The sequence below is a fragment of the Hyalella azteca genome, unplaced genomic scaffold (genome assembly GCF_000764305.2).
Source record: "Hyalella azteca isolate HAZT.00-mixed unplaced genomic scaffold, Hazt_2.0.2 contig13953, whole genome shotgun sequence".
In the NCBI taxonomy this organism is placed as follows: Eukaryota; Metazoa; Arthropoda; class Malacostraca; order Amphipoda; family Hyalellidae; genus Hyalella; species Hyalella azteca.
Genome location: NW_025943855.1, coordinates 74,757 through 88,311, shown reverse-complemented (window position 1 = coordinate 88,311; position 13,555 = coordinate 74,757). Strand labels below are relative to the sequence as shown.

The 13,555-nt window shown below is 37.6% G+C and overlaps 1 protein-coding gene across 6 annotated transcripts in view; it reads left to right on the top strand.

Annotated features, from left to right (window-relative positions):
• Nucleotides 1–10,770, top strand: part of LOC108668115 (serine/threonine-protein kinase Doa) — a 97,315-nt gene extending 86,545 nt beyond the window's left edge. For all 6 annotated transcript variants that reach the window (XM_018155266.2, XM_018155267.2, XM_018155264.2 and 3 more), the window contains 10 exons: nucleotides 654–732; nucleotides 1,347–1,413; nucleotides 3,996–4,109; nucleotides 4,705–4,795; nucleotides 5,088–5,258; nucleotides 5,879–6,008; nucleotides 6,555–6,699; nucleotides 7,607–7,712; nucleotides 8,154–8,260; nucleotides 8,560–10,770. In XM_018155266.2, coding sequence (XP_018010755.1) covers nucleotides 654–732; nucleotides 1,347–1,413; nucleotides 3,996–4,109; nucleotides 4,705–4,795; nucleotides 5,088–5,258; nucleotides 5,879–6,008; nucleotides 6,555–6,699; nucleotides 7,607–7,712; nucleotides 8,154–8,260; nucleotides 8,560–8,650 — 1,101 coding nt within the window. In that variant the 3' untranslated portion in view covers nucleotides 8,651–10,770. The remainder of the gene's footprint in view (nucleotides 1–653; nucleotides 733–1,346; nucleotides 1,414–3,995; nucleotides 4,110–4,704; nucleotides 4,796–5,087; nucleotides 5,259–5,878; nucleotides 6,009–6,554; nucleotides 6,700–7,606; nucleotides 7,713–8,153; nucleotides 8,261–8,559) is intronic.
• The last annotated feature ends 2,785 nt before the right edge of the window (nucleotides 10,771–13,555 follow it).

The window sequence follows — 13,555 nt, the reverse complement described above, 5'->3', positions numbered from 1 at the left end:
TCTTTTGGTGCTCATGCAGGGAATGATTGGTGCGTGGTGTCATGAAATGAATGAGATGAATTGCATCACGATTTCAATATTTTCGGTGCTTCCTCTAGCGTTATGATGCGTGTGTGTGTGTGTGTGCGTTATACTCGCATTCATGAACAGTATCGCTTTCAAACGCACCCGTAATGAACTTGAAAATTGTATAAAACATTTGTTTACTCATTTATCGAATAAATGAGCCAATGAATTCATTTACATCGGCATTTTTTTATTTTGATAAAAAGACCAGCTGACAAAGATGATTTACAGTGCCACGGGTGCGCTTGATAGCCCTCTTACAACAATGATTTACGGTCATTGTATTTTTTGGTTTTACGGCCTTGATCTCGATATTCATGGCCGTAAGACAACTCCCATTTATCATGTTTTAAGCTCTATTTTTGGGGTGTGTGGGACATTGAGTAAGCTAGACGCCCTTGTGCATCTTGTTTCTTGTCCTTTGTACTGGTCGGTGACTGCCGCTGATGCTCCTGCTGCCTGCTCATCCTGAATGCTACAACAACTCCCGTAACTCGTTCTCACGGAACAACGCGTGTGCTCCGCCCCCTATCTACGATGACGCGGTTGCCGGTGGTCTCCTCCTGTGACGATGTTGTGCGGTGCAGAGCTCAAGAGCCCCTTCTGTCGAAGACGATGAAGATGGCCACCTCATATATCGCAATGGAGACATACTGCAAGATCGATGTGTGTGAATTTCCTCCTAAAGTTCAGTTGTTATGGAAAATTCTCCAGCTTGCACGATTAATAGTTCTTAAATAACTATAGGATGTGTTAGCGGAGAATCTTTCATAGCTACTGCGCGTTGGGTTTCTTGCAAACAGAGGTTCATCACTCACTCATGAAATAATTCTATTAATTCATTGATGATAAATTACTTTCAGCAGAATCTCTGTTTCTTTCTATCTCTAACTAATCTGTCCGGATAACAAAGAACACTTTATCCTTCACTCTTCAAACATACACACACTCATAACATGTCTGAGAACTAATAATATATCAACCTATGGCATTATCACACTTACTACACTTCTTCTTACTATTATCGGGAATTCGTGCTTTCCTGGACTATCGAGGATTGTTTTTATTTATGTAGCCGTTCGTTGTCATCAGATGCTCGTTAATTGCATCTTATATTACCCTTATTTATCTTAAAATTGTAATGTTTTCTTTTTAAAATTGAGTGTAGGTTTTTTGATAAGGGAATTAGGATGGGTTTTTTCTATTTAATATTACGTCATTCGTACGCGATAGAAATTTTTCTTTGTTATTAATACGTTTGTGTTCTGTTTCTCCTGCAGATAAGATTCTTGCTACTCTGGGCGAAGGAACTTTCGGCAAGGTGGTCAAAGTGAGGGATCTTACATGGTAAGTTATTTATTCGTTATTTTATGTTTAGATATTAACGGTAGATGTATAATAAGGAACTCATTGAAGTCCGCATGCAATCGCTTAAGACGTTAAGTAGCTTTCTGATTGATATGAATGAATGAATTGAATGAGGTGAACATAATGAATCGAAACTTAGGCATTAAATTGGTCGAGTATTTTGATATTCTTTGTGAGTGATGTCGCAAATGGTATTTTGAGTTTTCCTTGCGATTTATAATTTGAAATAACTTTTAATATGAATAAAAGTAAGTGTATTTATAGACTAGGTTAATTGATTGCATTAATCTGAATATAATATTATTAACTAATGGCTCAGGCTTTTAACATAAATAATGAGCCCACAAATATTAATAGGAATACTACTAAATATTTAAGCGTTTGTTATGAGCTTTCAGGTCAAGGTGCGTAGAAGTGCAGAGTACATTTTTTTAACTACTCACAATTTGGGCACTTCAATGTCAAATCTTGAAAATGTACTATTTTACTGATAGAGGTTTTCTAAAGCCAATCCAAATACACGTGCGCAAAAGTTGCCAGAATTAAGGCTGAGTAAAACACTATAGTCAATTGATAAGATGAATTTTGTGGCTGGTGACTTGGTCGTATTTATTCCCGAGGGTGACTCTTACCATCTCGTGCTTCGTCCCAAGCTGTGATGTACGACCGACACGTGTGCCTTGTTCGCTGGCGCTTTTCGCTTTTCTTTTACCTCGATTATATGAAACCCTCCCACGAAATAGGCAGCTGTTCCCCTAACAGTTCTGTCACTTGGCCTTGCTAGGCGTTCAATAGTAGTTGAAAACCAGAACTAAACATTTTTTATTTGGTTATGAGTCTAACTTTATTTTATTATACAATTTCTTGCCTATGTATGAAATTGTGCACAAAGCAAATTGTGACAGAATTGTCATAAAAAATAAGAGTCCAACAACTTGAACGAATTTATTTTGATTAAATCTGATATAAAGTCTCAGCGAAAGTATAGTGAGTGCCAAGAAATGCGTTGATGCTGCCACTTATTTCTGCACGTTTTACTTGGTCTTTCTAGTTGGATTTTCATGAATTTGAATGATTATCAAGCTCAATCTGAATCGATCTGTCGCGGTCTTATTAGCCTTTGATGTTCATGATACACTACTACTCCGCTTCTCACACGTCAATACAGACATGATTGTTGCTAGCACAAACTGCTTTGTAATCGCTTAAATAGATTGTACGCAACCTATATTGAGCAATTTTTCAGCTAAAGTTATTCTTAGGTTCTGAGACCGTGGGTGTCGATAGCCCGCCCGTTCATCCCGTCATGTATCAGTGCCTTCTCTGAACATCAGCAGCGTATCAAGCTCTATTAAAATGAGCAGAATTCACACATTATTGATCGTAATTTCGTTTCCATGCGACGCTTAGCTAAATACGACAATAATGAACTTGTAGCTGCTTTCTGATTGAAATTCGGTGTATTGTCACCCTCGATTTTTTTAATGATGAACGAAAATGTATTTTTAAGGTTGCAAATGCGCCATGGAAAAATTTGGGCTCGTATAGGATTTTCTTAGCATTTTTTTCATGAAATTACGCGTCAAATTTCATCATAAGACTAGTGCTTAACTTTATTTGCTATCGTCAATTTTTAACTAACGCTGTCAGTGTTCACACCAGGATTGAATGTGATGAATCGTTTATTTAACACCTTAACAACGTCGTTAGCAATTATTGATTTCATTCAAAACACATTATCTACGCAAAAGTTACCTATAATGAAAGGATACAGACCAATGTACTTGGCATTTCCCAGTTGCGTGCCTTGGACGTTAGCCAGACCACTGCTGCCGCCTATCGCTATTGACATTTTCTCTATTATGTTCTTTCCCAGCACTTCTACGACATTTGCACCGTCCATTTCTGCTTTGTAATTACTTCTGCGCGTTTGAATATCCCGTAGATACTTGTTTACTTAGCATCTATTGCTTGGTTAATATGTTCGTCTCAGTCAGAAAGTATAATTTGTGCCTCATGTAATCGTAGGTTTTTTTTATAAATTGTACATCGCCTGCCAGTTGTCAACGAATTATATTGGCATAGCGGATCAAAAAGTATAAAGAAAGCAGTGACTACAATGCCAAAAAGTATGCTCGTGAATTTCGTTTGTTAATTTGAACTAACAGGTATATTCCAATATCTGTATTGCCTTTTCCATTCTTCCATTACTTATTAACTCGCATTTGACTCATGTTGGCATTTTTTTCCTCAATGCTCGCGTGTATCATTGATCGACGTGCCAATCTCTTAGATTGTGAGGATTCGAACGACTTTATCTCAGACTGATTTCTATTTTGAGGTTTTGCAGGAATGCAGCGAGAGCGCGCATATTCTTTCATTATTTTATCGTGCAGGCTGTGTGATTTTTGTGCTGATAATTCAAATCTTTATCAAACAGTGAATTTTTCGTACAACTTACGGTTGGACAACAAAGCTTCAGCGGCCATGGATGAAATTATTGTTATTCTTTGAAGATTTATTAGTGTATCTGTATTATTAAAAATCGTTTTTTTTTTCAGTGATCAGATCGTCGCCTTGAAAATTATCAAGAATGTAGAGAAGTACAGAGAGGCCGCCAAGCTCGAAATCAACGTCCTTGAGAAGCTCTCAGAGAAAGACCCCGCCGACAAGCAGTGAGTACAAAGATGTCTGTTTCAATCTCCCGTAATAAAAAATCTTTGCTGACAAGTGTTGCAGTTACTTTATTGCTAAACTTTTCATATATTCCTCAGTCTTGAGAATTTAAATGAAAAACTTGAGGGATAGTAAAAGTATTTATACTATAACTTATGAAGTTGGGTTATTTTGTTAGTATTTACTAATAATTGTAACGTTAACGATTTAATTTATTTCATCAAAATTCTTTTGTATAAATATTAAAATAATTATCATCTAATATAGAAATGGTTATGTAATCGGTTAGATTGAAAGTTAAACAACATGGCATTGTTGCTTTCATGCTAAATATCCCCGTTTTGGGTTCCTCTTCTTTTAATTCCCTAATTTTAGGAGCTTGGATCTTTACTGAGACAGGTAGTGTGAGCGAGAAATTTTATTTTCCCTGATTGTCGAATCCATTAACAACTCTTTTCGAAACTTTAGACCAAAATTAAAACAGGAATTGTGAGTTCGAGTAACATGTCATCCTAACATCATTACCTCATTGTTATTGAATGCGAGGATTATTATATTAAGATTATATTGAAGTTGATGATGCCGTCTCCACAGGTTGTGCGTGAAGATGCTGAGCTGGTTCGACTACCACGGCCATGTGTGCATTGCCTTCCAGATGCTGGGCTTGAGCGTCTTCGATTTCCTGGTGAGCAGCTAGTGTATTGTTCCCATGTGAAAAATGTATTAAAATAAAATATCCTTTTTCAATTCCAATTTCCACTTTTATTAAAATGAAATTGCAATTCTATCTGGGGATCTTGAATCCACGATGAATCGGCGACTAATGAGCACGAATGATAACTACAGCCGCTATTCTCCGAGGACGAAATCCTGTATCATTGCTTTAATTTTTGACGTATGTGCATCTTTTTCTAACTATGCTTGTTAACTAAAGCTTCTGGACAGCGTTATTTCATCGTCATGCTCTTTATGTGCAGAAAGACAACAACTACCGTCCCTACCCGCTGGACCAGGTTCGACTGATGGGATATCAGTTGTGTCACGCGATCAACTTCTTGCACAGCATCAATCTCACGCACACCGACCTCAAGCCTGAAAACATCTTATTCGTTGACTCTGACCACGACACCATCTATGACTCGAAAAAGGTCAGGATAAACTCCTCGGGTTTTGCAAATAAGAACTTGCACACGTAAGGTTGCCTTTTTATATCTTTGTATTGATCATATCTTCGAATGTTCAATTGCAAATAAAACTCCCTGTGTCGAAATATTCTACGTTTGTGGATTAGAAACTCAGTAATCGATTGTGTTCGTTATCAAGCAGTTTGCTTTCTTACAGTTCAATAGTGATTTAAAATTTTCACGAGAATAAATACAGGGTCAAAGTACTGCTTTACTGCTTGTCTGGATCAGTATGTCGTTTTGGGATACTAACCTCACACTAGCATCAGTAGCATGCTTATGGAACTGAATTCTAAGCCTCGAGTCCCTCAATGAAATCTAAGGCAAGCGAGAGAGAAACCTGAAAATCGCAATAAATGGGGGAAGTAGTTATTGAATGTGTTAACTTTATCGATCAAGATGCTACAAATTAGATTTATGTTTCGAAATTTAGAATTCATGATAGATTTTTAACATGTTTGTAATGTGCTTCTGAGTATACGAGTGGGATTAATATTCATTAATGAAATGTATTTTCATCAACAACGAAAAAAATGCATGCGTAAATGAGATAATGTTTTAGCTAACAAGATATTTGTAAACAGAAACGCGACATCAGGATTGTCAAGAAGCCAGACATTCGCCTCATTGACTTCGGCAGCGCGACCTTTGACCACGAGCACCACAGCACCATCGTGTCTACCAGACATTATCGCGCGCCTGAGGTTATTCTCGGTGAGTCACTTGCGAAAAGTAATTCAAAACTAACATCCTACCTTTTTATTATAATACCAAAGAGCGTGTTTATTGACTATCTATGTTTCTTGACGTTCTTTTCAATAATGAAAGTCTTATGCAGGACAATTGACCGGTCGTAATCTGGCTCGATGGGGAGAATTATTCACTTCTTTTCAAATTTTATCTTGTATTTTTAATATGAATGACAGCACGGCCAGATCATTGTAGTCCCGTGTTTAAATAAATATTTTCTAATGTGTAAGTCGTTCGCATTCTTACTACTTATATTCTGTCGGAGTCATTCCCTAAAATTTGAACTTGATAATTTGTTCTTGTATGGAATGGTGAGGAAATGGTCACGCTATGACGATGCTATAACATTGACAGGTGGATGCACAGAACACCGTGCTGAGTAAATAACCTTGTCAAGAATGTAGTTAATTACATTTTTTCTATTCATTCGAGTAAAATTTGCTTTTTATGGAAGCGTCCCAATGAGTATCATATGTTTTATATGTACTAAAAAATTGCTTTGTTTTTCAGAGTTGGGCTGGAGTCAGCCTTGCGACGTGTGGTCGGTGGGCTGCATCTTGTTTGAACTCTACCTGGGGATCACACTCTTCCAGACGCACGATAACAGGGAGCATCTTGCCATGATGGAGCGGATCCTTGGTCCTCTACCGTACAGGTATCATGTTCATAATGTTAGAAAAATTACCGTTCAAGGTATTACCGGCGTTTCAGTAGCCGGTCGGCATGTGGAATGAAACACCGTGTCGCCGTTTTTATTCTAATTTAACTCTAGAAATCCGTAAAACATTCGATAAAAACGGGGAAAAAGTTTATTTTCACGGGGCGACCGGCCACTAGAACGCCAGTGGGACCGTTTTTTCTAACAGTGCACCTAAATCCTGAAAAATAGTGACAATATTATGCATCTAGCCTTACTTGTGCTACATGTACAAGAATATTGGAAATTATGTGCATATTCAAGCAACCAGCGTATTGTTTCCAAATGTGTTTCAACTCCAAAAATAGGCTGGACATCCACGATTCTAGATAACAGGTATCGAATAAATAGGCCATTTGGGTTCTTTGTCAAATATGAGTACGGTATTTGGAATTCGGGTGTTGGTGCTTGAAAGAGAACGAAGTACAGTGTGTCGAACTTGAATATTTTGATACATGCGCAAATTACCATGCACCATTACAATCTAATAATTAATTTTAGCGATATTTGAATTGTAATTGTGTAATTTAGAAGATCAGACTCTAGTTGCTGAACCAATGTCAATGCTGCGTTTTCCATAAAACTCCTATTGCAATGCTATCTTGTTACATTATGTAATCCACCAGTTAATGTTCTACAGTTCTGACACTGTGAACTTTATCACAAACCTTGGTTTGATGACATTAATGTTTATCTGTAGTATTTATGTATTGCACTTTTGCTAATATAGATCCGAGGCCCAGTTACACCTACGGCTATTATGAACATTACTGAATGCAGTTTTGTATAAAATAAATGTGGTAAACTCGAATTTTTTTATTATTATTTTTTTGCATGACGATCTAATGTGCTTTTTATTTGTCAGAATGGGCCGCAAGACGCGCACAAAGTATTTTTACCACGGCAAGCTGGTGTGGGATGAGAAGAGCTCTGCTGGGCGCTATGTGCGCGAGAGCTGCAAGCCTCTCCGGGTGAGTAATAATCGTAGACAAGGATCAATTCCTCAATTATGTCTTACGTAGAAGTTTCTGAACGTTACTTGCATGGGATACGGTCTGCGTATCCCATGCAGACCGTATTTTCTCTGTGAGACGATACGGTCATTCTTGGAGTCTCACAGAGAAAATTACCTGCATTCTGCGGTGGTACTACTTTCAAAGAGTGCTAAGTGTTTCAGAAAACTGAACTGCCATTTCGTCGGATCAAATAGTGCTTTTTTTATTTATCCCTAGCTCCGAAAAAGCTGGTTTCACCAAATCTCGGTATTAATGGGGAAGTAATTACCCAAATTAACAAAAGAACTACTCTGACGTTTACGTTTACGTTTCACATTCTAACAGATTGAAGATGAAGATAAATAATATATTTTTCTAGTGTTTTCTTGAATAAGCAACTGTGTTCTTGCATTACAGAATTACCAAATGAGTGCAGAAGAAGATCACAAGCAGCTCTTCGATCTCATCAGCCAGATGCTTGAGTATGACCCCGCTCATCGTATCACACTCTCTCAGGCTCTCAGGTAAGCCCAGACAATCCATTTATCGTTATTTGATAAAAAAAACTCGAAGATTACTTTATTCTTACAAAACGCTATATCTTATGAACAAGATTAGAGTCATCTCAACCGGAAAATACACCGCTCCCATAGCGTTGTTCTCGAGTTGGACGTTTTAAATATCCATCCGCATCCGACCTCGGTCGTACAATACTTTTCATCGAGATTCAATTTTTTTTATTCCAGTTTATGCTCCGATATGCTCAGGAATTTTTAATTTTACAAATCAGTTTTATGATTTCTAAATTCTTTGTTTTTTACAGACATCCTTTTTTCGAGAAGATCCCAAGTAGTCAGAGGTTGGAGTTGGGATCTAGTCTGTCTCGTGAGCGTTCGCATTCGCTCTCCCGGTGATTGCCAGCCTCAGCGCCTTCCTGGAACCATCAATCCTACTGTCAGTACCAGCGCAATGACTGCCAGCATCTCGATAATAAAGCCAGCAATTATTGCGGTCAGGGCTGGCAGGACGATACACAACTTCCTGGTAGAGATCCGCAGTATGGTGATGGTCCAGGTATCATCACGTCGCATCACGACTCAAATTATCACACCGATACTTATCCTTTTCGTCGACGCGCTTTCCATGACGCCCGAAATAATAATTTTCACAGTAATGATTACAACAAAAATTCTGCCAACGATACCGTTTATTTCAATAACGACACCTTGAGTCAAAACTTAGATTATCGTTCGCAAATGTCTTATGGAGAAGCCTTTCCACCTCAATGGAGGTATAAAAGCTCTAAAAATCGAAGTATAAATCCCATGGTGGCCAACGGGCAATGATACTCATCATGCGATATTCTTATTAGATATAATGTCTTACTGTAGCTCTAAAATTAATACCCAGCGTCAAAATATACATGGTTCCATATTCTAATTGGGCACTAATAATTTCACTAGTAAATACAATGTTGTGATTCAATTCATAAATTTTATTGCATAGCAAGTAATTTTTTAATTTGAGATATTCACGGTCTGATTATCATCGAGCTAAGTTGGTGATGTCGAAGATACAGGAAGGCGTTATTAAGTACTAGAATTACGGTTCACTTGTATGATATTCATTTCATCATTCGCGCAGTAGGTACGTGTGCTATTTGAATGATTTAAGTTTGGTTCTCGAGTCGCTACAAATCGCTTGCCGATCTCACTGCTGCGACTCTAAAGCTATCGGTAAATTACGGCTTTGGAAGATGTAGAAATGATGTACATACTTATTCTCATTGTATAATCTAGGTGCTTTTTTTTTATTGTGTATCATTTTTTGAGTGATTCATCGAGAATCCCATGTTGGTGAGCAAGATGCGTTAAGCAAGGAGTTGGTCTCTTAACCGGTGCGTCAGCTCAAACGTCAGAACATTGTCCTACAGTACGCAATTCATGTTCAGATACTAATTGCTGCTGTCAGATTTTTTTTTTTGCACAATTGAACGAGTTACCGTTATGTATGTGGATGAATTTATTGAATCTTATAAAATTCATGTATCCTCGGCCCTCGCGACCTGATATGGACGCAACTGAGCACACTTAAGCCCATCTATATAGGTTTGGAATAGTGGCATTGTAATTGTTAGCATTGTAATTACGTACGTCATCAGAGTATGGTGACACCATAAATATTATACCGGCCTCTCTGAACGCTACTTTATTGCTCAGAGCTTCAAAATCTCTCGGCTGAACGCGTGTGGACCTTCCTAGTGTACTGTGGTAAGAAAGATTTAATCTTGATAAAGTTTGTGTGAAAGGATGTTAGACAACTGATGTGATGAAAGTCTGTTTGTAAAGCCTATGAAGTGTTCTGTACAGGTGACGAATTACTTTAAGTGCACGCCCCCATCGTTGGACAACATTTAATTGATAAGCGTAAAGATTAATATGTGGTTCATTGTGGAAGTCTCCTAGAAATTTTTTCTTTTTTAATTTCGACTTTTGTCCCCATATCATTTAGACTTATTATTTAGATTAATTGCATTTGATTGCAATGTTGAGGTACATATTAGATTGGATATCGAAGTATATTAGTGGCCTGCGGAAAATAAATTGATAGGTCGGTCGCATTGTAGATAAAAATTTAATTAAAAACCGTGATGGCTGACATTATTTAAGGCTTACGGGCCCGAGAAAAGCGAATCGATCGACACTTGTTGCTCTTATTAAATATTTTGTTAATAACGTGTGGGATCATTGTGGAAGTCTCCTAGAAATTTTTTCTTTTTTAATTTCGACTTTTGTCCCCATATCATTTAGACTTATTATTTAGATTAATTGCATTTGATTGCAATGTTGAGGTACATATTAGATTGGATATCGAAGTATATTAGTGGCCTGTGGAAAATAAATGGATAGGTCGGTCGCATTGTAGATAAAAATTGAAATAAAAACCGTGATGGCTGACATTATTTAAGGCTTACGGGCCCGAGAAAAGCGAATCGATCGACACTTGTTGCTCTTATTAAATATTTTGTTAATAACGTGTGGTTTGAATCTTGGCCTTGGTTATTTGCCTGCATCAAATTCGCAGTTTGCTTACATTTTACTTATTGTCAATACAATTTCAAATATGTTGTATGTAACTTCTGGGTAATAAAATATTATAATGGGAAATAATTTATAATAATTAATATTTTTATGTAGACTAACATGGGTTCCTTGTGTAGAAGCGAATTAATCGAATCGTCGGGCAACTGTGGTCAAAGTTCATCGGATCGACTGACAGTGCGCAAGATTGACCATATGCAACTCATTGAAACATATTATGCAGACTTATAACATCGCTGACGATTTTATTCTTTAGTACTCGAACGCATTTTCAAGCAAGGCTAATGCATCATCAGATGAAGAATGAATTTCGCTTTAGTGAACATGGAATTGTGACACGTCATTAGATGTTACACTCTTACATTATGAGTTGTTGACGTACTGCCTCAGGAATTTCCCTTCAAATGCAAGTACAGAGTATAATCTCCCATGCAATTATTGACAGCAAATTAATTCGGGGGTTGTCTTCAACTTTCAGATTTCGACGTCACGATAGAATTTTTTTAAGATCCTACAAGTTTATTTATCGATAAATTTATTAATAGGACTCTAAAAACCAGTAAATTAAAAGTGAGCATGCAAATTCATCCACTTTAGATAAAAATTTATAGTAAGGGCAATTCGGAAGGATAGTCAAAGGATTAATTTTGGCAGCTTTACCCGTTAACTGACTACGTCATCAGAACAACGAAAAAGAAGTCGAGATCGAACGAATGACAAAATAGTGAATGTCGCAAAAAAATGTATTCAGTTCTCAGAAAATCAAGCCGCTGAAATCCCAGCCGGCTGAAAGGAAGATGCCCATAAAACGACTAATTTATTGCACGTACTGCGACATCCCTCTACAAAAACGAGCAACACAAACAGCTCTGAATAATTCCTACAATGGTCGTTATATTTCAAGTTGGGTGTGCGCTCAGCTTTGATAATTTATACAATCGATATCGATATGATTTATTTGTAAATCTAACATTAAAATTTCACCGTTGACGGCATCGATCAACCCGAAAAGTTTATTTTTTTTATCTTGGTTATCTAGCAATTTGAACTCACAATTAAAATGCTTCAATCAGCTTACCTTTTGGTTGTTATCGAAATTCACTTGGTATAAGAATAGGCTGAATAGAAGTGGAGTACATGCGGTGCTGTACAATACAGAAGGTATCGGAAGGAATAGCGGTTGATTCCTTGCAGCTCGTCAATGGTTGAAACAAATGACGTTGGCATGGCGAGCAAAATTGAGGTTCCTGGTATGGCGAAGTCTCGATACTGAGAGGAAAAAATGTTTATAATATTTTAACCGCAAGCCAATTGGGCCTCATTCGATTGGTGGCTAAGTAAATATGCAAGAACATTAGTGAGGTTTTTAGTGCCAATTGTGGAGATTTCATGGATGAAGGAGGTAGTCTTGAAATAAGAGAAAATCATTAAGAGAAGTAGGAAGTTGCAATGAGAATAATAGAAAGAATTCTATGAGGGTCAAATGCGTTAGAGAAACAAAATGAAAGACTTGAAATTAGATTTGCTAATCCGTAGCATCATTTGAATAGATACTGTGATTATCAACTCTGACCATCCGAGCTTTAATTGGAAATATTCAACAAACATAACTAGAATAAATGCATTGTTATGCAATCTTACAAGGTGCAATATAAAACTCAAGTCCAACTGCCAACAGGAGCAAAATGAGCCTCGAGTTTATGCAACCAAAATAAAAATGATACGATATTCACGCAAAATACGTGACAGTGAGATACTTGATGGCCGGAGGAGTTGGTGCTACTGGAAATACTGATTCGTAGGTAGTACGGACCCAGAATTATCTACGCGTTCGTTAGTTTGACAAACCACAACTCTGAACTGCTTGAAAGGAACGACACTGTGCTCGTGCGCCCGGGCTCCAAGTAGCATAGCGCGGCAGAAATAAATCGTGTTTTTGAATAATTGCGAAAAATAAATTATCATTAAAAAATTAGGAATTTCGCACACATCAGTCGTCGATTAATCACGATTCTGGTTAGGAAAAATATATCATTCCTCTTGATATCAATCTGGCAAAGTTTCTCTTTTCGGGAAATCCGTAATTTTGAATGGAAGAAGTTCTATCAAGGAAAAGTGTATGACAACATCGGCCAATTGAAGAAGGCACAAATGTCAGAGATCCGAATATTATTGCTCGTCATTTGGAGGCAAAAGAAAAAAAATCCCGAGTGCTGAGCTCTAAGCCCATGCCCAGACTGGACACAGCTTGGCCCTGTTCATCATTCTTTCCCTTGTGATAAGGCCAACGCGAAGCTCCATTGATCGAAGCTCCAGGAAGTGGTTACTAGGCAACCGTGGCACGCGATGTGCCGCATGCCGCCTGCTCGACCCAACCTCAGAATACCGTTTGACGTTAAACTAAGCTTAATATTCGCTATTCACGTAGGTCAATTTACCAGAGTTTCAGAAGGAAATTTTAATGAAAATAAACTAAATTAAAAAGTCGACACAACGCATGAGATTTGATTGAAAAAATTAAGTCGCCGTGCGTAAAGTACATCAAATTTTAACAGGATTCCTACTAACTGGTAGAGGGTTACATCGAGCGAGTTGGAAATCTGGATTACAGGGAGTGTTAGACGTCTAGCAGGTGTTATACAATTACATTGGGGTAAGGTGACATGGGAATGTGACGGTAAATTGTAGTAGAGTTGAACGTAGCGCTTGGTGGAGAAG